Raw genomic sequence first — 26,999 nt, 5'->3', positions numbered from 1 at the left:
AAATATGAAATTTGAGGTAAATTAAAATTGAATACTGAAATGTATCAGTCTTCAAGACAAGAAAATGGAGAAAAACTCTTAATAGAGATATTTGAAGTCAATCAAGATATTTGTTAATGGTGCCTAATAATAAACTACCTGAGTGAAAATAGAATATATTCAAGGAGATGCTGAGGCCATGTCTACATTTCACTAAGGAGACAATTTAGCATTGTGGGTAGGAGTGGGGAACTCAGGAGTCAGTCTGCCCGAGTTCCAAACCCAATTCTATCACCTCCTTAACCATGTAATCTTGTAACTCACTTAACTGCAGTGTGCCAAGGTGGTGTCTACACCATAGTGTCAAGAATTAAATGAAATAATGCATGTAAAGTATTTAAAATGGTAAATGCTCTACAAATGCTGGTCACTATTATTCCAGTTAGCTCAGCCAAAGACCCCCACGAGACTCCAATTTGATTGTTATGGACATGTGTGTGACGTGCCCATTTCACTGGTTTAGAGGTGGGTGTCCATCATCATGTGGTCATTGTGAACTGACTGCCTTGGCCTCTAATGCATGCGAGGCAGGAGGTGAACACTGTGCTGTGAGGTCCACGAAGAGTCTCGCAGGTGCTTACCTAATTAGAGAACTCTCCCTGGTTCCTATCAGCCTGGGGCCCAAAGAACTGCCATCATAGGAACTCCCCTTCCCTAGGTTCACCTAAAAACAAGGAACTTGTGTGAGTGTTGAAAAATCACTTACTATAAACATCATCAGTCATTATTCAGAGATTTACTTTCCACAAGTGGAATCAACAGTCCAGGGGAGGTAGTGTTGCTTATACAGCTAAACTGTGCCATCTGTCTAAACTGAAAAACAAGGAAAATTCCCACATAACAGATTGCAGCATATCTTTTTTATATGCAGCTCATCATGGGTAGACTGTATACCTTAGCCTTATTTGACACTGATGCTTTTCTAAAGAGACTCTCACATGGGAGAGAGTATCACAACAGGCCTTAGAAATTAGTTATAGCTACCTCATTGTATTTCATAGGAGAACTCTTGCTAGCAAGAAGAATGGGTAAGAATATTAATGTCCATTGTATCTACATATTATTCTTATATCTGCATCTCAGATTGTAGCCTTGTTTTTGTGGTTGTATTTTTCCCGTGTCCGCATAGTTAAAATCTGCATTTTGCAATGAAAGTTGTTATTGATCTTAAGTGACCAGCTTATTCAGCACTCAGTATATCCCAGGCACTATGCTAAGTGCTTTACAAATGTTGCCTCATTTAATTCATAACATCCATGTAAGTTGGTACTTTTATGCACACTCTGCTAGTGAGAAAAACAAGACTCAAGTTTATATGGCCAGTAATTTGTGGAGTAGAGATGCAAATTTGAAAGGCTGTGCTCATAAAGACAATGCTATTTTGCTTATGAGAAAGCCAGTGCTCCAGAAGTAGGCAGAAGACCATAAACTATTAAAGCAACTGACTTAGCCCAGTTTCTAGTGCTTTGGTTGTATAGAAAAGAAACTTAGAAATAATGTGCAAAAGAATAATGAAATACAGTATTTAAGCATTACCTTTAAGTATATATTGAAACATAGAGAAGATAGAAGCTAACACATGTTGTCATACAGCAATAATCACTCACATAAGCATTTTATGAGTTTGATGAGACCACAATTTATTCTTTAAGATTGTGGTGATCACAGTTGATAGTTGCTACAATCTATTATGAACATACTAAACACTTTTATTTTAATCCAACCCACTTTGGTACACATACTTTTGAGGAAGAAATCGTATCATATACTAAAACTTTTGTTCAGCAAATGATACTATCAGGAAAGAAAAAAATAAAACAAAACATAAAAACATAGAATTAGAGAAAATATTAACAAAACATGCGTATAATAAGGAACTTTCATCCAGAAGATGAAAAATATTGGTGATGGGAATTGAAGGGGTTTTTTTTTTGTTTGTTTGTTTTAATACATTTAATTTTGTTTAAACATTTACTTACTTCACAAATACAACATTGCCAGTCACAACCCAGATTTTCTTGAAATGTCATGGTCCTTAGAATCCCAAAACCACTGCTGTGGATAACTAGCTGTGAGTTTGGGGAGTGGATATTGGGCCACCTGAAAACATGGCCTCTTAGTACCTCAGGAGCCTTAACTGGTTATTCAGATACAAATGTACAAATCCAGGGCATTAACAGCACTCGGCAATCTCCTGCTGGATTATCAAGTTCTCCACAGTTCTCCCTCAGGGACTGGAACTGTGTCTAACACCTTCCGTAAGACTGAGTATATACTAGAAAAAATGACCTGGGTGCTTCCTGCATACCCCACCTACGTCTGATGTTTATGCTCCCTTTTTTTAAGAATGCTCTTTTGAGAGTCACACAACCCATTATGTGGCCAATAACTCACTATGTGCCTTACTCTTCAGCAGCGTGAGGGGTTGAACTAAGTGATCTCCAAGGTTTTTTTTCCAGCACCACTGTAGGTTGTGATTGTATTTGCATGCACCCTCTTTTCGTGTTAAAGAAGTATATGTATTTCACATGTCCTTGTAGTAACTATATGTTCTAACCATGTTGCCAGTCTGGACAGGGAAGACAGTAGCTTTTCCCACATAAGCAGATATCCACGAGGCATGCTGCATCTGTACTACTGATGCCGCCACTGTGGCAGATGCTCTGTCTTCATTTCACTGTGAGGATTCAGTGTGTTTAAATACAGCTGCATTGTCTATTGCAAAAGGTCACCAGACTCATTTTTTAAAAAAATACGCTTGACACTGAAGTTCTTACATAAATGTTCAGTCATTGTTATAATGTAAACAAATGAGGACTACTTGGAGATACATGTCAGTTGGTAAATTTGCTATTTTCTAAACGTATAAGGGTAGGAAGTATTAAAACCACTGATACCCATTTGAGAGAGGAAATTAACGTTTTCTAAAAAATTCTTTTCTAGCGAAGGAAGCCCGTCTCCCAGAATTGAGCTGCTACATAACATCGATCCAGACTTTGTGGACCTTTCTCCATGTGAGTACCTTGTTCATGGCTGCTAAACAAAATCTGTGTGGCTCGCAAAGATGGTTTTCTTACCTATTATAATATGTCTCTAGCCTTGCTTTCTCTTTTTCCACTTGAGTTTTCTGGAAAGGTAAAATAGTTCTCCATGGCAGCTGCTGTCTAGTCTCACGGTGGCTTTGGTACCACCAAGCTGAATTCTGTTCTCTGCTCTGCAGACTTACTAACTGTATGGCCTTTGATTAAGCCTTTTCGCCCTCCATGCCTCAGCTTTCCCATGTGTCACTGCGAATGTCACGTTGTTTTTACCCTGTTCTTACCTGAGAGCTCTGGCCTTCTTCCAGAAAACATAAGCCATCATGTCATCTGATCAATCTGGCATCTCTCAGGCATGACTTACTGAGCAACCGTGGAGGTAACTTAGCATGATTCTACTGCCTAAGTTAACCCATTGGTAGCTTTCTCTATTCATTCCTCAGGCCACTTAGTGCTCTCAGACCCCAACAGGCTGCAGTAGCCCCGTATGAAACATGCCAGAGGCCTCGGGGTCTGAGCCTGGAAAGCATGACCTATGGTGCCCTTTACCAGGTTCCATCAGATGCCTCGCCTGGAGGCTGTGTTTAGAAAATGGTGCTCTTACATTTCCTTCATTCAGGTCGGTGCTCACATCCCCTCCTTTCTAAACATGTTGGTTCCCTTTTGTTCAGGCTCTCCTTGCTTCTTGGTCCTCTCCAGTCTATGCTAACGCCATCCCCAGGTCTCCTTGCTCCGAGAATGCCCCTCATTCAATTTTCTTTTTAGACACTTGCCATTTCCAGGCCCACAGATCCTCATTCTTCTGTGTTGAATATACTTTTCCCTTTGCGTGAGACACTTTCTCTGCCTCTCCACAACTGTTCCCACCCCTTAAAGCCAGCCCAGTGCCCCAGTGCCCCTTAAAGCCAGCCTAGTGCCCCAGTGCCCCTTAAAGCCAGCCTAGTGCCCCAGTGCCCTTAAAGCCAGCCCAGGGTCCCATCAGCCCCAAAGGAGCAGCCATCCCTTCCTCTGTGCCCCCTCCAGGCCTCTCGGTACAGCAGTCATCATCAGGCTCTCATATATGTGCCTTCATTTCCCACTAACCTCAGGAAGTCAGGGTCTGTGAGTTGTAATCTTTTCATCCTCATACGTTAACAAAGAGCCTGCACTTAGTAGGCGCTCAGAAATGATTACTTGTTGGCTGAGTGGAGAAGAGTTGGGATGGAATAAAGACCGAAGTGTCCTCATTAGACTTGGAAAGGAAAAGGCCCCGAGACAGGCAGGAATGGCTACCGTGTGGGGAAATCTCTATGTCTCTTGGAGTAAACTTAGGCGAATGAGGGGGGCAAGGGCAGTTATATGTCCAGCGTGGCAGCTACTGGCCTTATGTGGCTACTGAACACTTGAAATATGGCTAATGGTGATGGAGATGTGCTGTAAGTAAAAAAATCAGATTTTGAAGACTTAGTATGAAAACGTAAAACATAACATATATTTACTACATGTTGAAATGGCACACTTCGGATATGTTGAGTTAAATGTACTACTAATATGAATTTTACCTGTTTCCTTTTCCTTTTGAATGTGGCTAATAGAAAAACTTTAATTCCCTATGTATTTCTATTCGTCTAGAAGGGTTATTCTGGGAGGTGCTAGGAAATGACTTGACCAGCTGCACAAGAAAGCCACAGCTCATGACGGCTACCGTGAGGCTGTCCATCGGTGGTTGGTACACCTTCCTCTGCCCCGCACACCCGGGGGAGCTGACAGGGCCCAGTCTGCCGGTGGGCCACCAGAGCAGTGGTTCTTAACCAAGGGCCAGTCCTACCGGAATCTCTCCCGGGGCCCAGAGGAAGTAGGGGGAAGGCAGGAGTGTTTTTTTAAAACCTCTAAGTAATTTAATATGCTGAGTATGCTGCCCACGTTATAATGTTTGTAAACTGTTCTGGCCCACTAAATCCCACCCATAAAGGAAAAGCCTCAAGCCCCCTTCACTCGTTACGACATGTTTCGTCTTGGCACCAGAAACGGGAGCTTATGAACTCTGTTCCTGTGTCACCTGGCCATTGCACTGCGTGCTGTGACTTTCACTGTCTTCCCCAGAGTGCCCCCAGCTCCAGAGTAAACGTTAGTAAAGACATGGGAATCGGCACAGAGGATCGTCTTAGTTTCACCTAAGACCCTAGATGGTAAGGTCTTGAGCAGGTCCCTCCACTTTGCTTGGAGTCAGCTCCCACATATTAAATATGGACCCCCCAAGACCCTTTATTGCTACGCCGCCTTCCCCCTCCTGAAGCCCATTCCGGGCCTCCCTGCCAGCCCGGACTCCAGCTCTGACTTCGGTGCACAGGGAGTGACACAGTCAGGCCTTGACATTGACACAGAGCCACACTCACTATTTGTCCTCAGAATCAGGGCAGCTCTCTATGCTGCCTGTGCCTGCAGGCCGCCGAGAGCCCCCTCCCACACGGGCAGCACCGTGGGCCTTTGCTCCCAGTTTCATATTCATTTTAATCCCACTGTGCAGCCATTGGAGAAAGGGGAGCTACCTCTGGGGACCTGCTTCTTTATAGGACGGTGATATACGTAACATTTCCTTTTCTGTGCAATTAATTTGTAGGGAGAAATTAAATCCAGCTCTAGGAAAGTGTGTATTCACTCGAGGCCCAATGCACAAAATTCGTGCAAGAGTAGGCCTTCCTCCTCCCAGCTGCCGGCCCCGGCTTCCCTCCGGCACCCGGGGCCCGGACTTCCCTAGCAGCCCCGGCTTCGTCCAGAAGGTCATCCGGAATGACATCCGGTCTAGTTAGCATATTATGCTTTTATTATTATAGATACGACAGCAAAATCTGAAATTCATGTTTTTGGAATCTATTTTTTTTTTTTTAAATATGTTCAGGAAACTTTTGTGGAGTAAAATTAGGAAGCAGCCTATCTAGGTTGTAAACTGAGGATTAACAGTTGAGTCAGTGTTATCACAGCAACATCTCTCAGCTTTCTAACGCCAGCACTGCCCGGATTAGGTGTACTTACTGAAGCAGAGAGGGTAAGGCTCCACCGACATCTTCCCAAAGCCACTTCATCCCTTTCCTCATCCGTGAAGACTGAGTTAAATGATGTCTACAGTCCCTTCCAGCTTCAGCATTCTGTGGGTCCCTATATAAATAGAACCTTAAGTGAGCAAAGCTGTCCTCAGTTCCTCTCCTTTTTCACCCCGCCAGAAAGGGTGCACTCGTTGACAAGCAGGAATGCAGCCGAAGGCATGGTTGTAATGGGTGAACACAGCGAAACTGTTAGAAACACTGAGAGTGCTAGAATAATTTGAAATATCATATGATTTTGTTATTACTATATCGTGCCCTTCTTTCTGATCCCTAATTTAAAACATCACTCATCAATCACCTTTTCCATCTGCTCTCTCTTTTTTAGTGGTTCTTGTCGGGAATGGCAGGCCAGTACCTCCTCCTACCACGAATCACAGGACAAGTCACTAGACGTGTCACAGGGAAGCCCTGCCTTCTAAGTCGTACCCGCTCCCCTCCCAGGCTCACCTCTTGTGTTGAGCAGATACACCTCCTCCCCTTATTCTAAGAGTATCAAGCACCCTCAGAGGCTCTTCTTATATAGTTTTTTTTTTTTTCCACAGCCACATACCCTTGGTAGCTCTACTTGGTTCTGAAAAGCTCTAGCTCCAAATTCCATGCTCCCATCCTGGCTCTAGCCTCAGACCAGGAGGAAAAAATAATTCAAAGGCAATAGATCAACCTGCAGGCCCCAGGCTTGATCTGGGCTGTTCTGAGGGAATGACCCTACTTCACCTGCAGCCACAGCCCCCCTGGCCGTCAGACGTGGGATTCTGTGCATCGTTGGCTTCTCACGTGCCTTTGCTGGCGGCACCCACACATGTACCTGACACACACGCACACGTACACGTGAAGCACTCAGATTCTGCCTATAGAGCTCCACTGGAGACGAAGGGCCCTGACAGATGTTAGCGTTTTCCCCACCACCAACGGCCAAGTCTTCAAAGCGATCCTGTCCAGCTTCGTTACTGTTTCATTTAAAGGGCCTCCTCTCTTTAAAGGTTATAATGAGATGTTATTTCTGCTCATGATTACAGGGGGGAAGAACACTCTCCCCGCCCTCTCCTCTCTCACGCGCTCATTTTCTGTGGTAAAATTGCCAAATCTATGCTTGAGATCCAAGGTTGTCCCAGTTTGCATGCTTGGGAGCCGCTCCCTGTGTCCTCCTCTCCAGAGAAGCATTCAAATCTGTTCCCTGACATTGGGCTGCCATCCCCAAGGTCACTGGTCAGTGATGCTGTCTGCCCACGGGCGTGCATGGAGCTGTCTTAGGCACTAGAGACCAGTGAGCCCTTACATTTTGGTAGAAACTGGTCTGGAAGAGGGCATGCCACAGCCTCCCACTTCCCGCGTGACGGCTGTTTATGGTTACCAGCTGCCCGGAGCTACGATGCCGCCCCCTTAGCCTGCCTCCTGCAACCTCCATCATTCAGCAGAAAGGCCCTCCTTTAGTCACTGTCATCTCCCTTTGCTTCTCTAATTCTTGTTTTGGGCCCTGTTCACATTTCTACTTCTCCATTAAGTTCTCCTTGATCCCTCCAAACCTGAGTCCCAGGTGTTTCTCTGGAGCATCCTCGGACACGGAGCTCTCGCTGCCTCATATTGCAATTATTTATATTTACGTGTCTCCCCGACCCAGAGCCGTAAGTTCCAAGGAGGGCAAGATTTCACCTGTATAACTCTCTCGATGTCTTATATAGGAAAGACTTCATACATACTGAAAGAATGCATGCTAATACATCAATCCTCTAAGTAGGTTACATTCACTGATTGAGTTAGAATAAATCTGGCAAGCGTAGTTACATCATATGTTATTTTCAAAGCACTTTTATTCCTTTCTGAGAAGTAGCAACACAGAGGCAGCTTTCTACCTTTCAGCCTGCAATTAGATATTGAACGGAGTAAAGTAAGTTAGGTGGGACACAGGAGGCACATCAACTCTCAATGGTGAGGTTGCTCACCATAAAACACCAGAGGGCGGAAGGCACCTTGCATTCAGTTCACCCATCCTCTTTATAATCCAAAAGGAGAAACTGAGGCATCGGGCACACACAGCTAGTAAATGAGAGCTGGAACTCGGGGCCCTCCAGCTCCCGGCCTCACACAGAGGTCACACCCTACCGGTTTCAGCGGTCTCTTGGCTTTCTGTTCTACACTGGTTTGTGGGAAGGGGCACCCAGATCTTCATTGCAGCCATGTCACTCAAATAGCAGCGTATTGATAGAGCCTTACACACTTAAATGAGGCTGGGAATGTGGCTCTACTAGTTACATGAGCAGTTCCACGTATCTAGAAACTTCTGTTTGCGTTTTTATTCCAACCCTTTTTAAGGAGTTATTTTAATGGCATACAGTATTGTATTTGTTTCAGGTGTACCACGTAGTGATTCATCATTTGTGCACTTTGTGAAATGATCACCACAATAAGTCTAGTGACCATCTGTCCCCATACCTAGTTCTTTTTTTTTTTTTTAAATATATTTTATTGATTTTTTTACAGAGAGGAGGAGAGAGGGATAGAGAGCCAGAAACGTCGATGAGAGACAAACATCGACCAGCTGCCTCTTGCACACCCCCTACCGGGGATGTGCCCGCAACCAAGGTGCATGCCCTTGACCGGAATCAAACCTGGGACCTTTCAGTCCGCAGACCGACGCTCTACCACTGAGCCAAACCGGTTTCGGCCCCGTACCTCGTGCTTACGATGTGATTGACTCCGTACGTTACATCCCAGGACTTAGCAGCTTCCGCCTGTGAGGCTGGCTCTGGAAACCTGCCGGTGCCTGGAGGTACTTCCACGTGAGGTTGGCGATGAAGCAGGGGAACGAGGCGTGGGCACAGGGCAGTGTGACCTGGTGCAACATGCAGAATTCTGGGGTTTCGGGGAGACCTGGGTTTGAACTCCAGCTTTGACCTACTTCCTGTCAGCCTGTGGATAAGTTCTTGGTTTCATCACCTATAAACTGAGGGCAGGTATAGCTATCTCCTGTACATAAATCCAAACAACAGTGAACAGCAATGATAGTCTGGCTGTTGGGATGGAAGGGGAGTGTCTGTCCTTCTTTCGGTATTTCTGCCGTTTTAATTTTTAGGGATGAGTGCATGTAACTTTTCATATGCAGGAATAAAGCCACGCAGCTTTATTTTGAGCACTCAGCGCAGAGGGTGCTTCTGAGACCGGAGTGTCCAGGAAGCTGTCGGGTTCTCGGAGTTGGGGAGTTGGGTGGAAGACGGGGCCCTCCAGGGCCTCCCTGTCCTGGTCAGAGACGCGCCGTGTGACAGCGTTTCTCCCCAGCTGCCCGCCCGAGACCCCGGCTGCCCGCGCTCTCATTCCTTCTCTTCCTCGGTCGTAGGGGTTCATCGTACAGCTTGTCACAGAGGGAGCAGGGTTTTGAGTCTTCTCCAGCTGCCACTATTTGTCCTTGGCAGCTCGTCACGTTTTTCTTGGTGTGGGTTGGTGCATGCATGCCCTCAATCGCAGAGCCTCAGCACAGATAATCTGCTCCTCTTCAATTTTCAAAGGCTCTTAGTACTCCCTGCTCTGGGGAATACTAAAGTGTATTTGGGAATGTGGCTTTTTCTGTGCCGAAGGCAGTCCCACAAGCCTCGCAGCCCATCCACCCCACTTCACACAGTGCATCTCAAGTAACATACATCAAACCTTCACCGTTAACACTTGGTGCTGGCGAACTGGCTTTCATCCTGAGAAAATAAATACACCAAACCAAACCCCACAGCACTTTAAAAACACTAATTAATCCCCACCACAGGCTTAAGCTATACAGAAATGCCAAATCCCACTGCCCAATTTTATGTTTGGAGAAATTAGGGCAAGCAACCTTTTTAAGGCTTCCCAGGGCCCGAGAGCAGAAGCTGGCTTGAAGGGTTCGGGCGGGCCCTGCCGCAGGGAGGGCAGTTGGCCAGGGCCAGCTGCCTCGCTGGATGCTCTCCTGCAAACACCGTGTGGTTACTTGCCCAGAACCCCATTTATACATCAGCTTTTATTCCTCCCCCTCACCTCCTAGGGTTCCAGTGAAGCCAAGTTCTCCCGTTTCCAATTGTCCACGTATTTGTTTGCTTCTATTTAATTCTGGCAGAGCCTAGAAATTTTAGCCATGGCTTCCGAGAGTAGCCTGGCCACTCTAGCCAGTGAAAAGGTCTGTGCTGATCTTGACACTCAACACAACTCCGAACAGTCCCTTTCAGACCCCGCAGCTGTGCACACCCAGGTGTGTTCAGGATTTGGGGGTGCCCAGACTCCCTCTTTTCTCTCCCAGTAAACCAGACATCTTCCTGCCTCAGTTCCCTGACAATCTGTAAGGCTAAGTGTATGCTCCTCTCTGGAAATAGTCACCCATAAAATTCTAAGAAAACATGAAACCTCACTAAATTTTATGGGACATGTCCAGTGAAATTAAAATGTAGTCATTTCACTTTCTAAATATTTATTAATCTAGTCAGATTTTTTTTAGAGGCTATAGGGTACTTATGTGTAAGGCCGACATGTTTAAAAACACTCCTGAGAGAATGCTGAGTATGTAATACTTTCAACAATAAAGTTTATTAATTTTTTTTTAAAAAAAGAAAAGAAAGCTGAGTATATGGTCTCCCTTAGGTCACCCATAAGGCAAGATGTTAGTAACAGGCATTTATAGACTGAAGTCTGTTAACTGCTGGCAGCAAACATAGGGATTGAATACATGTACCTTGTTTAAGAATCTTTTGAATCAGAATAAAAATATACATAATTATAAAATACACAGTTAAAATAACAGTTATAAAATAAAATAGTAAGAAATAATAACGAAATAAATGGAATAAACAGGGTGGGGCAAAAGTAGATTTATAGTTGTTCATATGAAAAATAATACAAAAATCCTATATAATAAAACCCTAATGTGAAAATCAACCAAATAGTAGAACAACTGGCAGAATAACCAGTCGCTATGATGTGCATTGACCACCAGGGGGCAGATGCTCAACACGGGAGCTGCTCTCTGGTGGTCAGTGAGCTCCCACAGGGGGAGCGCCGCTCAGCCAGAAGCCAGGCTCACAGCTGGTGAGTGCAGCAGCAGTGGCAGAAGCCTCTCTAGCCTCAGCTATGGCAGGTGGTAATAAATGAGGGGTCTTGGACTGCGGGAGGGATGTCTAACTGCTGGCTTAGGTCCAATCCCCCTGGGCCTAAGCCAGCAGGCAGACATCCCCTGAGGGGTCCCTGCTAGATGTTACAGGACCTCCCCCCAACCCCAGTGCACAAATTTTGTTCACTGGGCTGCTAGTTAATAAATGAAAATTTAAGAATAAGCTCTGTTTTACATACAACTAGAAACCTACTTTTGCCCTACCTGTGTAAGCACTAAGAAATAATGAGAGGCCTTAGGCTAGATTTCTTCAAAAAGTATAGTTTTAAATTTGTCTATCATTTCAACAACTTTACTTTTATCTTTTCTTGATTTTAATGTGAGTGAAAGAAAACCGTGTTAACACTTTGTTAATTTTTTTTTTTTTTTTTTTTTTATCAATGCTGGTACAAATTACTATATACTTAATGCCTTAAGGCATACAAATTTATCATAGAATTCTGTAGGCTAAAAGTCTGACGTGGGTCTCACGGAACAAAACCCCAGAGTGTCAGCAGGGCAGCGTTCCTTTCTGGAGGCTCTAGGGGAGATGGATTCTCCCCTCACCTTTTCCAGCCTCGAGAAGCTGCGCACCTTGCTCGGCTCAAAGCCTCCCTTTCTCCATTCAAAGCCAGTAGTGCAGGTTAAGTCCCTCACCTAGGACATCCCTCCAACCTTGCTCCCATCATCACATCTCCTCCTCTGACCTCTTCCACATTTTAAGGACTCTTGTGATGATATCAGTCCCTCCCCCCCAACCCCCCACCCCCCACCCCGGGTAATCCAGGGTAATCTCCACACGTCAAGGCCAGCTGGTTAGCAATCTTAATTCCTCTTTGCTTGTAACTTATGGGTTCTGGGGTTAGGACATGGCCATCATGGGGGCCTTTGTTTACCACAGACACCTACTCTGTTTCACTAGACTTTATGAAAAATACAAAGAGTAGTTTATAATCTTATTGTAGAGACGAACAAAAACATACAAGAAGTTAAAAGAAACATCAAGTAGCAGTTCAAAACAACCGGCAGAGACATTGTAAGTTAGACTTGGTGAATTGCCAGATGATTTCCATGGCGCCTCATGGAGAATTGCACGAGAGTGAAGGAGGGGTAGTTTATGAAGGGAAGGGAGCCCTGTGCTATCTTTGTAAGGTTTTGGTCAGGGTCACACTGTTTTCAGTGAATAACTTGATAGTGTTCCTTCTCTCTTGGTGTCTTCTGGAAGAGTTTCTGTGAACTGGGGGTATTTGGTGATGTTTTTTTCACCAGCTTTATTGAGATATTGGACACATAACAGTATGTATATTTAAGGTATACAGTGTGATGATAAATATTTATATTGCAAAATGATTATCACAAGAAGGTTAGTTAACATATCCATCACCTTACATAGTTACCCATTTTGGGGAGAGCAATGGTAAGAACATTTGTAGTTACTCTTTTAGTAACTTTCCAGTGTACAATACATATTGTTAACTGTATTTACCACACTTTAGGTCCCCAGAAAGTTTCATTTTATAATTGGAACTTTATACCTTTGACCACCACTTCCCATTTTTCCTACGCCCTGACTCCTGGAAGTCATCAATACTCTCTGTTACTATTAATTCAGTTTAAAATGTGGTACCAGTTAAAAAATTAAAGGCTTATTTCATATTTTCAGTATCATGTATGAGTTGTTCATTATTGTTCACTGCCTTAGTCTTAGTTCACAGAGAGTAAAGCATGACAGAAAGACTTGCATATAGTCAGTTACTGTAGTCAGTCCCAGGGTGCAGGAATAAGGAACAGATTTAATTTTATATAAATTACTTATGGATTTCAAAATATATTTTTTATTGATTTTTCTTACAGAGAGGAAGGGAGAGAGATAGAGAGCTAGAAACGTCGATGAGAGAGAAACATTGACCAGCTGCCTCTTGCACACCCCCTACCGGGGATGTGCCCACAACCAATGTACATGCCCTTGACCGGAATCGAACCTGGGACCTTTCAGTCCGCAGACCGACGCTCTACCGCTGAGCCAAACCGGTTTCGGCAGCCAAACCGGTTTCGGCTATAAATTACTTATGGATTTCAGTACTTACTTCCTTTTACTGTAATTTTATCTTGAGATAAAATTTTTCTTTTTCTCTTGTTTTATTGGTTGGTTTGGGTACATCTTTGAATTTTTTTTTTCATGGAAATGTCATGGGTGATGTGCTTTGGGAGGCCTTGCATATTTGAGAATATTGTACGTCTTTCTTTTACCTACTTACATAATGCAACTTAATTGGGTAAACAATCCCAAAGTTACAATTTTTTTCCTTCAAAATTCTGTAAACATTGATCACAGTCATTGGCATCTATTATTACAGAAAAGGAATCTCAGTACAGTCTGGTATCCTTGCTTTGGAGGTATCCAGTTTTTCTCCTCCTACTTGGATAATTATAGTGTTCTGTCTTTGCTACTGATAGTCAACTATATATTTAGTGTATTTTGGATTTATTTCATCAGTTCCTCCTGGTACACAATGATCACTGCACAATTTACTATATGCTGTTTTGTCCCAGGAATGCTTAAATCTGATATAACTTTGGTTTTATCTCTGTTAAAAAATAATTCGATCTTTTGGGGAGTAATACCACTTATATGTATGTTGGATGACCTTTATATATTATACATGTTCTTTCACTTCTCATTTTCATCTCTTTGCCCTTTTCCCTACTTTCTGGGGCGAGTTGCAGAATGAGATTTTACAGATTTCATTCTGATTCTCTTTAATGCTTCCAGTGGCATTTCAAAATGTAGTATGGCAAATCTGCTACCTTGCTATAGGCTTTCCAGTTCTTTTTACTAACAAAAATTATCAATTTTATCTTTTTTTTGCCTTTTCTTTCATAGTTAATATTTCACTTGATTGTCTTAAGCACACAAAGTTGCTGCTGCCAGTTTATTCTTTTTCCTCAGTAAATAGTCTCAGGTATGCTGTGTCTCTACCTCCACAGTTATATGTTCATCTCCTTTTTAAGTTTTGAAATATGTTCATATTTCTGTATGTTTTCATAGGTTTCATGCTGGTACTATTTTGTTACTGAGTATAAATTAGCTGGTTACTGCTAATGATGGATTATCTTTAGGTTCCATCTCTGCAAGCTATTAGAATAATCTCAAATAGAAAAGTGGGAGGATCTATTTATATAAGATATATAGAATTAGTTTAGTGATGCAAAAGCCAATCCTGCAATACTATCTTTAGCGTGCATATCACCATCTGGCATAATTTTATTTTAAATATTTATTTATCATCTGACCCTCCCATCTATAATAATTAAAATTTATAAAATCTGTAAGTAATCAGTGCAGTGGGCAATCCAAATAAAGGAAAATAATCTCTAGGTGCTCTCTTAGTATTTGATGGAGCCATTGAAATGGAGCCAGTGTTATGGTCTCCTCTCATCAGCCTGGACTCTATTCCAGGCATGCAGATGACTGGACTCTATCCCTTTCCTGGTGCTATTGTACTCCGTATTAAGGTGGACCTGCTACACGCAATCTTTCTGTCTCGTGTACTGCAGATACTCGGGCTTTCTGTATTGGATGACTCCCAATATTCTTGACCCAAAGCAATGAAAGAGTTTTTCACATGGAGGCTTTCTTTTGGCCCTGTACCTGCCCTGGTTTCCAAAGTAGGAATGTTTGTGAAGGATATTTCTTACTTACCTCCTGAGTACCATGCTATTTTTCTCAGGAAAAGAGCTTTCAGTCAGCTTTAGCATATGAGAGTTGTTAGGTACCTGTACTAGTTTTTCTAAATGTTTCCACATAAGCAGTTTTGAACACAGTACAGACAAGATTAAATAAGGTTCTTGAGAGAAAACACATGGAGGGAAATAAAGAAACTAATGTTGACACTGTGTTCTAGGCACTGTCCAGGCACCATCCAATCCTGCAATACTATCTTTAGCGTGCTTATCACCATCTGGCATAATTTTATTTTAAATATTTATTTATCATCTGACCCTCCCATCTATAATAATAAAAGCGTAATATGACTGAATGGCCATCTGATGTCCTTCCAGATGACCTTCCAGACAAAGCTGGAGCTGCAGCTATGTGATTGAGGCAGCTGCCATGTCTGCGAAGGCCTACTCTTGCATGAATTTTGTTCATCGGGCCTCTAGTTAAAATATAAGATCCATAGGCAGACATGTTTGTTTTCTGTAGTCATTACTATACCCAAGTGTCTAGAACAGTGGCACAATTAAGAGCAGTTGCAGAATAAATGTTCTTTATTTAAATAAAAATATTTAAAAAGACTTTAACAGATATTTTAAAAAGAAATTGGATGTCAGAGGTGCTTGATTTTTGATAGCTAATTATTTTATTTATTTATAAAATAAGTCAAAAAACTTAGATTTCACTTAATTGATGGCAAGTTTAAGAGATTTAAGTTTACTTGAATCTGACACTAGTGTAATTTATATGACAGAAGCAGGAAGTCACAATTATTTTGACTACTTGTAAAAATTCATTTTAGAATCTTTTTTAATATCATTTTGTTAAAAGTTCCTTCCAGCAAATAATTTGGTGCATATCTGACGTTCAACTCCTTTTTCTAAAGAGAAAATAAGAATAAAAGAGGAAGGAGAGAGAAACTCAGCTCAGGTACAACACTCTCTTATAAACTTTTGCCTGTGATATAAGAATTATTTGTAATATATATATTTAAAGAAAGTTGGAGGTTGGATTTTAATTGTTTCTTGGACAAGTTAGAATAGAATACCTAATTTCTAACTGTTAACTAGTGTTTACAATTTTTAATATTAGAGACTGAAAAAAATCTAAACCTCCCCCCTTTTTTAAATTATTCTATATTTACAAATTTATATGAGGTTATTTTTTTCTGCAGCATTTATCCAGCATTGAACTTAAATGAATATACATTTTTAAAAAATATTGACAATGGAAACCAAATTAGAAAAGAATGGAAAGAGAAGATGTACATAAATCACCAGACACTTGGAAGGACATGTAAGCAAATCTAAGAACAGCATGTTTTTCATAATTTTATATTTTTCCTTTTAAAAATCACTTTCCAAAATGTTGATGGTTTGGCAGCTCCAAGGATGACATCAACCCTTCCATTGTGCAGTATCTACGTTCTTTTAGATATCTTGATGGCACTTCATCAAGTTTTGGTGATTAAGTTGAATTTTTTTAAAAACACTAACTTAGATTCAAGTTTAAATTCCTTTAACTGATAAGCTAAACACATTTCTAACCTTAGGCATGCTTTTGAGCACTCCTGAAGACTTATATTGTCCATAGGCTGCTTTATTTCTTAAAGCAGAGGTAAGAAAGTGAGAGAAAAATATATTCTTTAGAGTTACTCATCATCTCCATCAAAATGCTCTATATCATCAGTGCCGTATTCCGGCCAATTGTCTTCTTTTCTCTACTCTAACCGGGTCCCAAATCCAGAGGATAATGATCTTAGCATTGTTTTCCCACTTGAGAACATCACAGGTAGCTACCTGAACTCTAGGCTCTCTCTGCAATCAGGGCAGATTCTGGCCATCAATCAATAAGGTAGTGATGGAAAGATAATATTACAAATTAGACTGTTAATAGGGAAGAAAAAAGAGCAGACCAGTCACAATTTTCCTGCATCACCTGCGTCCACCAGATAAAAACACTTGCATTTAAAGGTGTGGTCTGTCATCCTACTCTGAACCAGTGCTTCTCAAACTGGAATGAGCATATACAATAGATGACCTAATTGGGCAGGCTGGGGTGGGACCTGGATGTAGCATTTCTAATGAACTCCCAAGTTGTACCAGGACTGCTGTTTCTCTGACCACACTTTTTAAAAAATATGTGTTTATTTATTTCAGAGGCAGGGTGGTGGGGTGAGGGTGGGGGGAAGACATCAGTGTGAGAAGGAAACATCCATCAGTTGCCTCCCATACACACCCCATCTGGGATCAAACCTGCAACCTGCGCATGTGCCCTGACCAGGAATCGAATGGTGACCTTTTGGTGCAGGAATGATGCTCAAGCAACTGAGCCACAGCGGCCAGGGCTCTGACCACTCTTTAAGTAGCCAGCCCGTAGTCTAGGAAGGTTTTTCACCCAATTTGAAGTTCAAGATTTATAATTTAAAATATTTGTATGAATTTTTATTGAAGACTAATTAAATATTTTTATGAGATATATAATTAAAGACAGATGTGAGATCTTAAATGTCAAACTGTTTTATAAGTGTTTATAATCGCCCCCCCTCCCGAGTTCCTACTTAGGCTAGTTGGATAACAATTTACATTACCGTTCTCCTTTTCCAAGTGCCTAATTGTTTTCTGATCTTAAAGTGATGGAGCATTTGATGAAAAAAATTTTTTCAAACCAGCAAGGCATGAAGATTTTAGAGTTCATCTCAGAAGCTCCTTTTTTTTGGTTCCTTTTTCCTTTTGTTCCTGATGTTTGCACTCTGTCAGTATTCAGAAAGGAAGCCCAAACTTCCAAAATATGGCAGCGGACCCAACATCTACCACCCAGGAAGTGGTTCCCAAGCCGAAATTGAGGTAGCCAACTTTTCCTCCCCAAATTCTCTGAGACTTTGCTTGGCTTGTGGGTTCTGACTGCTGTCAAGTATTTCTCTGGATCTTGCGGAGTACTGGGAATTATAACAAACTTCCGTGAGCCCCAGAGAAAGGAGAGAAACTCGGTGGCCACTGGTACTACTTCTGTGTGGGAAGGAGGACGATTCCCTGGGCGCAGGCCTCTGTAAGTGGCTGAGAGGTAACCCTGGTGTTGGTTTTGACTTCCATGCATCCATTTGGCTGGTCAGAGAGTAGCGAGGACCTGTTAGTCACTCTGTCTTGGAGGGAAACAGAGCATCCTTCCCCAGTCCTTGTGTGAGCTCATCTTGCATCCTAGACGCTGGAAGCTTTTCTTACCTCTCAAAAATAAAGGCATAGCCCTAGCCGGTTTGGCTCAGTGGATAGAGCATCTGCCTGTGGACTAAAGGGTCCTGGGTTAGATTCCATTCAAGGGCACATACCTTGGTTGCAGGCTCCTTTCCGGCCTGGGCCCTAGTCAGGGCACATGCAAGAGATAACCAATTGATATGTCTCTCTCACACTGATGTTTCTTTCTGTCTTTCCCTCTCTCTTCTACACTCCTTAAAAATCAGGGGGAAAATATCCTCAGGTGAGGATTAACAAATATATATACACACACACACTGAGTGGCCAGATTATTATGAGTTCAGAGATCATAAAAAATAAATAAATAAAGTCACAGCCGAAACCGGTTTGGCTCCGTGGTAGAGCGTAGGTCTGCGGACTGAAAGGTCCCGGGTTCGATTCTGGTCAGGGGCATGTACGTTGGTTGCGGGCACATCCCTGGTAGGGGGTGTGCAAGAGGCAACTGGTCGATGTTTCTCTCTCATCAACGTTTCTAGCTCTCTATCTCTCTCCCTTCCTCTCTGTAAAAAATCAATAAAATATATTTTTTTAAAAATAAAGTCATAAACATATCTACAAATTCTGACAATTGGAAAAATAGAACTAATCACTTATTATATTTAGAGGGAAATTGGTAGTATTTTTAGTTCCTATTATATTACAAAGAAGAAAATCTGTTGCTTCTTTATTCCCCATGAATTTGTACCTTTGTTTGGAGAACTCAGTACTGGTTTCTTTTCAGGTATCTACAGATAGGAAACAAAACATTGTATGCAATATTTAACTGAAGAGAAAACTCCAAACATTTTATATTCAGTATCCTCTCAATTGTATAGAAAACATAGAGATCAAAGAAGGATTAAAAACAATAAACCAAAATGTTATGATGGTCCATTAGCTTTGAAGAGTGAGAATATGGATGCTTTTATTATCTTTTTCATTCTGTTCAGAATAGGCCTGATTTTCTTCACATTTGTATTATTTTTACATTTGAAAAAAAGAACAGAAAACGAAAAGGAAACAAACCAATGATGTGACGAAGCTGGAAAGTCCCGGAGCCTGTACCTCCTTCCACCAAACATGTATAAATCTCTGCTCAGGGACCAGCTCTGTAGCTAATGGTTTGATGTTTTTATGTGGGGTAGATCTGTGTACTGCCTCGGCGACAGGAATAAATTAGAGTGTCTCGGTAAAGACCAAACTCATCAATTTTTCCAAAATCTGTATTTGATTAATTCTACAAAGGTCCAGGTCAAAGTTATTCCTCAAACCTTATTATTTTAATAAAGAAGCCCAGAGTTTCCACGTTTGTCAGGAAATTCATTATCACCGCAAAACAGCAAAAGGTCGCAAAATGTCTCCCTCCACCATCAAATAGCATATAAGAAAAATCTCTTTTTCTCAACAATTCATTACCCCAGCAGAACCAAGAGAAACCTCTGACATTTCAGATTCTTTTGCTTCAGGGGAAATAAATGTTCCATAGATCATGGAGAAAAATGACAAACAAATTAATGAAAAACAAATATACTCCTGCAGCACACCCAGCCATGCCAGACCAAACACAGTCAGAGTCAGCTCCTATTCCCAGGTCTTTCCAGTGCCGAAGAGTGACAGTTTCCATAATGGCATCAGCACGTTAGTCACAGAAAGCTGTACACACTCCAAAGAAATACAAATTAAAGAAGCATGCGGTGGAAAAACAGGGAGAGAAATTCTATCATTTCATGCATATTTAACCGGAGTGGGAAAGTCATTGCTGGCAGAGCACTATTGCAATCTTGAGCTAATAAGTGGAAGCATTCTAGAAATGACTCACCCCTCCACTCATCATGCCCCACACAAAATAGTAATGACTGAATTTAGCTCCATTTTCCCACATCCTAAAATTCCTTCCTTTAATTCTGCCTCATTCTGGCCACCTTTTTTTTTTTTTTTTTTTTCTTTTACATTTTCTGGCCACCTTTTCTTCATCTCTGAACTTTGTGGAGGAGAATTTACATGGCTTTTCTCCATATGTCAATTTCCATTCATTTATAGACTGTTAATTGTAACTACAAGTACATTTTCATTTTCATTTTTTAAAAACACAGACGTACAAATGAAGCCAAAATTCACAATGACTCCCAGCTCCAGTCCCCTCCCCAGAAACTACCCCTGAAACAATGTTGTCCAAGACCGCCGTAGACGTACTTAGATATAAAATATGGATTTATGCAGTTGTATGTGTATGTGCATGGATATAAAATATATTTTTCACATACATGATAGTATATGAATGTACTTTTTTGAAGCATGTTGTAAATAACTCAAACATCTGCCTTGGAGATTTTTCTAGGTCAGTACCTATAGAGCAGCCTTTCTCAGTTGCCAGGGGATCTTTGGCAGTTTCTGGACACTTTTCTGGTGATTATAAGCTGGGTGGCAGTGCCACAGGCATCTTGTAGGTAAAGGCCAGGGATGCTCCCCAACATCCCACAACGCTCAGGACAGCCCATGACAAAGAATCATCCATCTAAATGTCAGTAATGCTGAGGTTGAGAAACCCTGATATGGATCTACTTTATTCTTTTAACTGCTGCATAGTATTCTGACACTTACCTCACCAGTCATGTAACAATGTACATTTAGGTGAATTTTTAAAAACAGATGTATTTGTGCCCATCAGTGAGTATTTCTCCCTGACCTTTTCACACAGTTGCCATCTGTCTTCTTCCCCAAATGCCCCCTAGGTTACCAGTGGCCTCCTGATTTCCAAATCCTTGGCTGTTTTCCAGGACGAGCCTCCTTGTCCCTTCTGTGACAATTGTCACTGCCCATCACCCCTGAAAGCACGTGGCCCCCCCGACCCCAAGGCTCTGCCCTTACCTCTCTACTTGTGTTAGCTCTCTACTTCTGTTCTACTTGTGTTAGCCCTCTACTTCTGTTGCTCCGTGGCTGGCCAGCCACCATGCCCTGAGCTCTTGCTGTCCTGCAGGTACTGTACTGGGCACTGGGGATGTGCGCTGTGCACAGGCCCCTGCCTGGGGGACTTTGGTCTATTCGACAAGCTCCGAGAGGCGCTGAGCCAAGTGGAGCATGCCATGCCCCGAGCAGCGTGCATGTGGTCTGCTGAGTGACTGAGTAAGTGATTAGACCCAGTATAAAAGATTCTAAAGGACAATATAAAATGTTTTTCCTTCATGGCTCAGAATTTACTGCATATTTTATCTTCTTGACTACTTCTCCCACGACATACATTTAAAAAAATAAATCAAGAAAAATGCTCTCCTCACATTTTCCCACCGCCGTTCTTTTTTTTCTGCTTTGAAACAGCAACTGCATTGTTTCACTTCTGCTCTACAGGGACTGCTCGCAGCCTTGGCCCAGGCAGGGGAAAGATCACACTAGAGTAGAAGCAACCCCCATCGCTGCTGGCTGAGGGGGGTGAGCGAGGTTGGCACTCCCTCCTCTCCATCTGGAACTTTCATCCCTTCCTCTTCTTCTCAACCTCCTGGGGCGATGGGACCACACCTCCCTGGGGGACCCCGGGAGTGGGCTAAGCCACAACTGCTCCCTGGTCTTTGTTTCCCTGGATCAAGGGACCTTAACCCCCTACCTGAAACCTGATCATAGGAAATCTCAACAGTAAATCCAACTCAGTGCTCAGATTAGAGTCCTAAAACACGTACAGCAGGCTCTAGGGAGATACAAGGATATATGGGACAGGACGCCCTACTCCCAAGAAGCTTATGGGGCTGCAGCATGCATGGGGGGTTGGGGGGGGGCAAGTAAACAGCTTAGAATGCAAAATAAATCTAGCCCTAAAAAGCAGATTGAGAAAAAGTTGCTTAAGGAAAACAGAGGGATTAAGCAAGCATTTGAAAATCATTTCCCCTCTTCTCCAAAAGTAAGAGCAGCTATGTTTGAAGGATTCTTTGATTTAACACAAGGAAAGTTGGATTTCTGAAAGGAAGAATGAAGTGTCAGAGAGCTGGATTCTAGAGCACTGTTCTGCTGAGCACCATGTAATTTGGGTAAGGCCCTGGACCTTACATGAGGGAGTTATTACCTCAAATATTGATCTCGAGTCTCAATAAAAGCATCCAGGATTGTGGCTAGCACGGTCCCAAATGCTCATGTCTGAGCAGCCCTGGTTGTATGTCAAGGATCTTAATTTGGCTTATTTCTGTCCAAGTTTATGTCACTCAAGACATGTTATCTAACCCTTACAGGCACACCCACCCATTGCTCTAGATCCCATGTGCAGATGCTCTGCAGGGTCCGTATTCATATTTCTAGTTGCTTATGTTGAAGCCGGGTGGGATCCTGAAAGCATAAAGGATCTAGCTCAAGCATAGAGGCTTTTACCATAAACTACACACCTGATAGACAATGGGGAGAAAGGAAAATTCAACAGATGCGTGGGACTGAGGAGGGCATTGCAAACAGGGGAGAGAAGGAAGCAGTTGGTTGAATGGGTCATTGAACAAGGACAACAATAATAATAACCATAGCTATTGTTTATTTTTGGTCTACTAATGCCCCTGTTTTATCTCTCTAATTAAAGAGCTGATTGAACTTGAGTTGGGGGCAAGTAACGTATTGCTACAGACATTCTCAGGGGGCTGCTGTATTCATTTCCTATTGCTATCTCACAAATCACCACAAAACCTTGCAGCTTAAAACAACACCCATTTATCATCTCACAGTCTTAGAGGTTGAAAGTCAGGGCAGGCTCAACTGGGTTTTCTCCGTAGGTTCCACGAGGCTGCAGTCCAGGTGTCGCTCAGGTGGGACTCTCACCTGGGGCCTCTGGAGAAGCATCTGCTTTCAGATGCTTCCAGGTTGTTAGCAGAATCCAGTTGCTTGTGGTTGTAGGACTGAGATCCTCGTTCTCTCACAGGCACTGGGCCCAGCTTCTCGAGGCTGTTCTCAGATCCTTATGCTTTGATTCCCTTTTGTGTCAGAGTCTAGAAGAACCTCCTCTTGTCCAATCCCTGTCATGTCTAGAATCTCTCTGACTTTTCTGTTATGAACCAAAAAAAACCCTGTTTTTAAAAGACTCATGGTTTATTTTAATTTATTTAAATTAATTTATTTACTTTTTAATTGAATTTATTGCAGTAACACTGGTTAACACAATTATACAGGTTTCAGGTGCATAATTCTACAGCATGTCATCTGTACACTGTATTATGTGTTCACTGCCTCAAATCAAGTCTCCGCCCATCACCATTTATCCCCCCCCAGGCCCTCCTCCACCTCCCCCCACATCCTTTCCCCCCAGTAATGACCACACTGTTGTAGTATCTATGAAGTCTTCCTCTTTTTTTTTCTTTTTTGCTCAATCTCTCCACCACCACCCCAGCCTTCACTGTCCCCCGCCCCAACAGCTGTCAACCTGCTCTCTATGAGTCTGTCTCTGTTTTGCTTGTTAGTTCATTTTTTTTTGAGATCAATTTAGATCTGCCACAGAAGTCACAGAATCACAGAAGTTACACCTAGGGGCAAAGGTCATGGGGCTGAGAATTTGGACAATGACAGCTGCCCAGGGTGTGCTTCCATCTGACCTTGAAATGAGACCCAGAGATCCAGAGTCCACCGCCCACAGAACTGTGACTGAGGATGGTAAGGAAGGAGAGTAACTCAGGGAAGGAGCCAAACAGAGACGGACTTTTGGAAGCAGGGTCAGATGACTGAGCTGAGAAAGTAACTTCCTTTCAACAATAAGCATTTTGGCCTGGCAGGCGTGGCTCAGTGGTATGAACCAGGAGGTCAGGGCACATTCCCGGTTGCAGTCTTGATCCCTAGTGTGGGGCATGCCAAAGGCAGCTGATCAACGATTCTTTCTCATCTTTTTGATGTTTCTATATCTCTCTCCCTCCCCCTTTCTCTCTAAAATCAATAAAAATATATTTTTTAAAAATAAGCATTTTGTTATGTCCTGGCTGGTTTCACTTATTGGTGGTCTGTGAGGTCCAAAAGGTTGGTGACCACTGGGTTAGAATGTAGGCCCAAAAGGGTCAAAGGTCCATCGCCGGCCCCAATCAGGGCATGTGCAGGAGGCAACCAATCCATGTGTCTCTCTCACACTCACCTCTCTCTTCTCTTCTCTTCTCTTCTCTTCTCTTCTCTTCTCTTCTCTTCTCTTCTCTTCTCTTCTCTTCTCTTCTCTTCTCTTCTCTCTTCTCTTCTCTTCTCTTCTCTTCTCTTCTCTTCTCTTCTCTTTTCTTTCTTTCTCTCTCTCTCTCTCTCTCTCTCTCTCTTCTCTCTCTCTCTCTCTCTCTCTCTCTCTCCATCCATCCATCTCTCCTTCCCTCCCTCCTTCCCTTTCCCTCTTGTCCCTCCCCTCAAATCTATCTTTTAAAAAATACCTTCAGATGAGGATCAAAAATGATAAATAAGGTTTTTGTTGAGAAACTTCCTGCTAGGCCTCATAAGCATTGAATAATGAAGTAGAACATAGGGTCTCTGTCCTTTAGGAGTTCACAGACTGGTAAGATTATAAAATATCTCCTAGACTAGAGATGCTGTCCTTATCAAATTTGTATTCTGAGAAATTTACATATCTTCAGGAAAATAATTTATATGTATTTTATAGACTAGTCTGACTGTTTGTTCCTGTTGCAGCTCCTAGTCAGCCTTCTGCTAAGTCAGAAGGACTTCAGAGCCAAGTCCTCCTCCTTCCTCCCCCCTCTCCCCCCCAGGCCTCAGGGGGACTTCAGCAGAAATGCAGCAAAGGCAGGGACTCAGAGCCTTGCATTATAGGAAACGTGCCTTCATAGAGAAAGAGGCTCCCAGCAGACCACCCCGCTCAGATCAACCATAAACTACCAGGGGTGGATTGTTCCTCTTAGTATTCAAAATCTCTTCAGAGATGAGAATTCCTTGGTCTCTCTCATGCTCCAACCTTCTTTGTTCACCTTTTCACACAGTGTAAATCCTTTCCCTTTGTACATCCCTTCATGGAAATAAAAAGCAAGCCCTCCACATTTGTCTCACAATAATAAGTCACATGCAGCTTTCTCCTGAGCCTTCCAGGAAATAACGTTGGCTCTTCTTCACTCAATAGCATCTGGACCTGAGAGAGAGTCGAGTCAGAAAAAGCAGAGGTCCGGAAAAGCCATCTTCCGAAGAAAGCGGGAGGAGGATAGTAGGCTCCGGTGCTTGCTTCCACCTTTTTTGGACAGGCTGCCATGCATAGTTTCGCAGGGTGCTAACTGCACGAGGGCACAGCCTGCCCTCCGTTTGCCAAGTCATGCTTCTTGGCACAGAAGGAGAGTCTTGTTCTAATCTGAATAAGGCACTCCACAAACCTGTGGGGCCCTGTTCTCTGGGGCCCGCTCTCCTCTTATCTGTGAGTCATACTGAGATGTATGAAAGGCCATCAATCTCTGAGATAAAGGAACCGGGAAGGAGCAGTAGAGATGAGAAGGAAAGCCAAGGGAAGCGTTCTTGGGGAAAGCAAATGGGAAAGGATGGGGCGAGGGGGTGGCTGCAGGACCTCCTAATTAGGATGCGAGGCAGATGGTCTGCCCTGTTCAGCGACCATGAGACTAGAGAATAAGCATTCTCTTTAAAATAACATTTCATAAGAAGATTATTGGCTTGTGATTCAACTTATAGACATAAGATTAAGCCAAATGTCTTTAATTTTACACATGGTTTTCTGTTTGTTTTTGTTGTTGATTTGGTTTGGCTTGAGGTTTTTTGTGTGTCATTTCATATATCAACAAACACTTCTTGATACTGATTATGCCCATAGCACTCCCCTAATTCTTATCTTTATTCCTTGTATGTGATGGTCCTCAACCTGGGAGTGCACACCAATCACCTGGCAGCATCTTCAAAACACAGCCCCACCCTAGCTGCTTTAGCTCAGTGGATAGAGCTTTGGCCTGCAGACTGAAGGATCCCAGGTTCAATTCCTGTCAAGGGTACATGCCCAGTTGCAAGCTCGATCCCCCATAGGAGGTGTGCAGGAGGCAGCCAATCAATGATTCTCACTCATTGATGTTTCTATCTCTATCTCTCTCTCCCTTCCTCTCTGAAATCACTAAAAAATATATTTAAATTTTTTAAAAAAATAAAATGCAGCAACCTCCCTCTACGTAGCTTCAGGATCTCTGAATATATTTTGATGAAACACACAGGCACTGTGCTTCGAGGAAGGGTGCCTCAGGGATGGAAAGCATGTAACCCAGAGTTTCTTGTCCTCAAAGAGCTTATACGTGAGTCTGGAAAATAAAATGTGGACATATTTCAAAACAACTAATAAATACACAACAGTGGATGCTGAAGAGCTAAGTGAGTAATAGAGAAAATAAAGAATATGGGGAGAGGAAGAATATGCCTAAATAGGAGAGTCCTCATAAGAATTCAGAAAAGAGGTTGGATTTTAACTGGGTCTTCAAAATCCAGGGCAGAGGACACCAGGTAGGGAAAATATATTCATAAAGGCATTGTGGTCTTATATGATGGCGGACAGCTCAAAGCCATGTAGGGGAACACTGATTTGCATCTCCTCATTGCTTCATTAATGATTCCTCTTGAATTGCAACTTTATTCTTTCTTGTTAGGCTGCCTTCAAGAATGCTTCGTCAGAGACTGCACATGTGCGTGTAAACAGAGATTAATCACAGTTGAAATATATGCAGTGGGTTGTGTTTAATTTCAGCCTGATTGGTTTAAGTGTCTATACTGTTGAAAAACTATATAGACTCCCAATGGCATCTGATTATTAAATTCAGATGCCAGAGCTGTTCATGAACAATGAACGTTTCGCTCTGTATATTTTCCTTCAGAAGTGGG

The 26,999-nt window shown here is 42.6% G+C and overlaps 1 protein-coding gene across 3 annotated transcripts in view; it reads left to right on the top strand.

Moving 5' to 3' along the window:
- The window catches only part of ARSB (arylsulfatase B), a 120,071-nt gene that overhangs the window by 65,890 nt on the left and 27,182 nt on the right, over positions 1-26,999 (top strand). For 2 of the 3 annotated variants that reach the window (XM_084881310.1, XM_084881311.1), the window contains exon 6: positions 2,983-3,053. In XM_084881310.1, the coding sequence (XP_084737436.1) occupies positions 2,983-3,053 (71 nt within the window). Of the gene's footprint in view, positions 1-2,982; positions 3,054-8,638; positions 8,660-26,999 lie in introns of those variants that run through there. The other variant, XM_084881312.1, reaches the window with a different exon arrangement.

Source organism: Pipistrellus hanaki (genome assembly GCF_964339955.1).
Source record: "Pipistrellus hanaki genome assembly, chromosome: 4".
In the NCBI taxonomy this organism is placed as follows: domain Eukaryota; kingdom Metazoa; phylum Chordata; class Mammalia; order Chiroptera; family Vespertilionidae; genus Pipistrellus; species Pipistrellus hanaki.
This window is presented reverse-complemented; position numbering and strand designations above follow the sequence as displayed.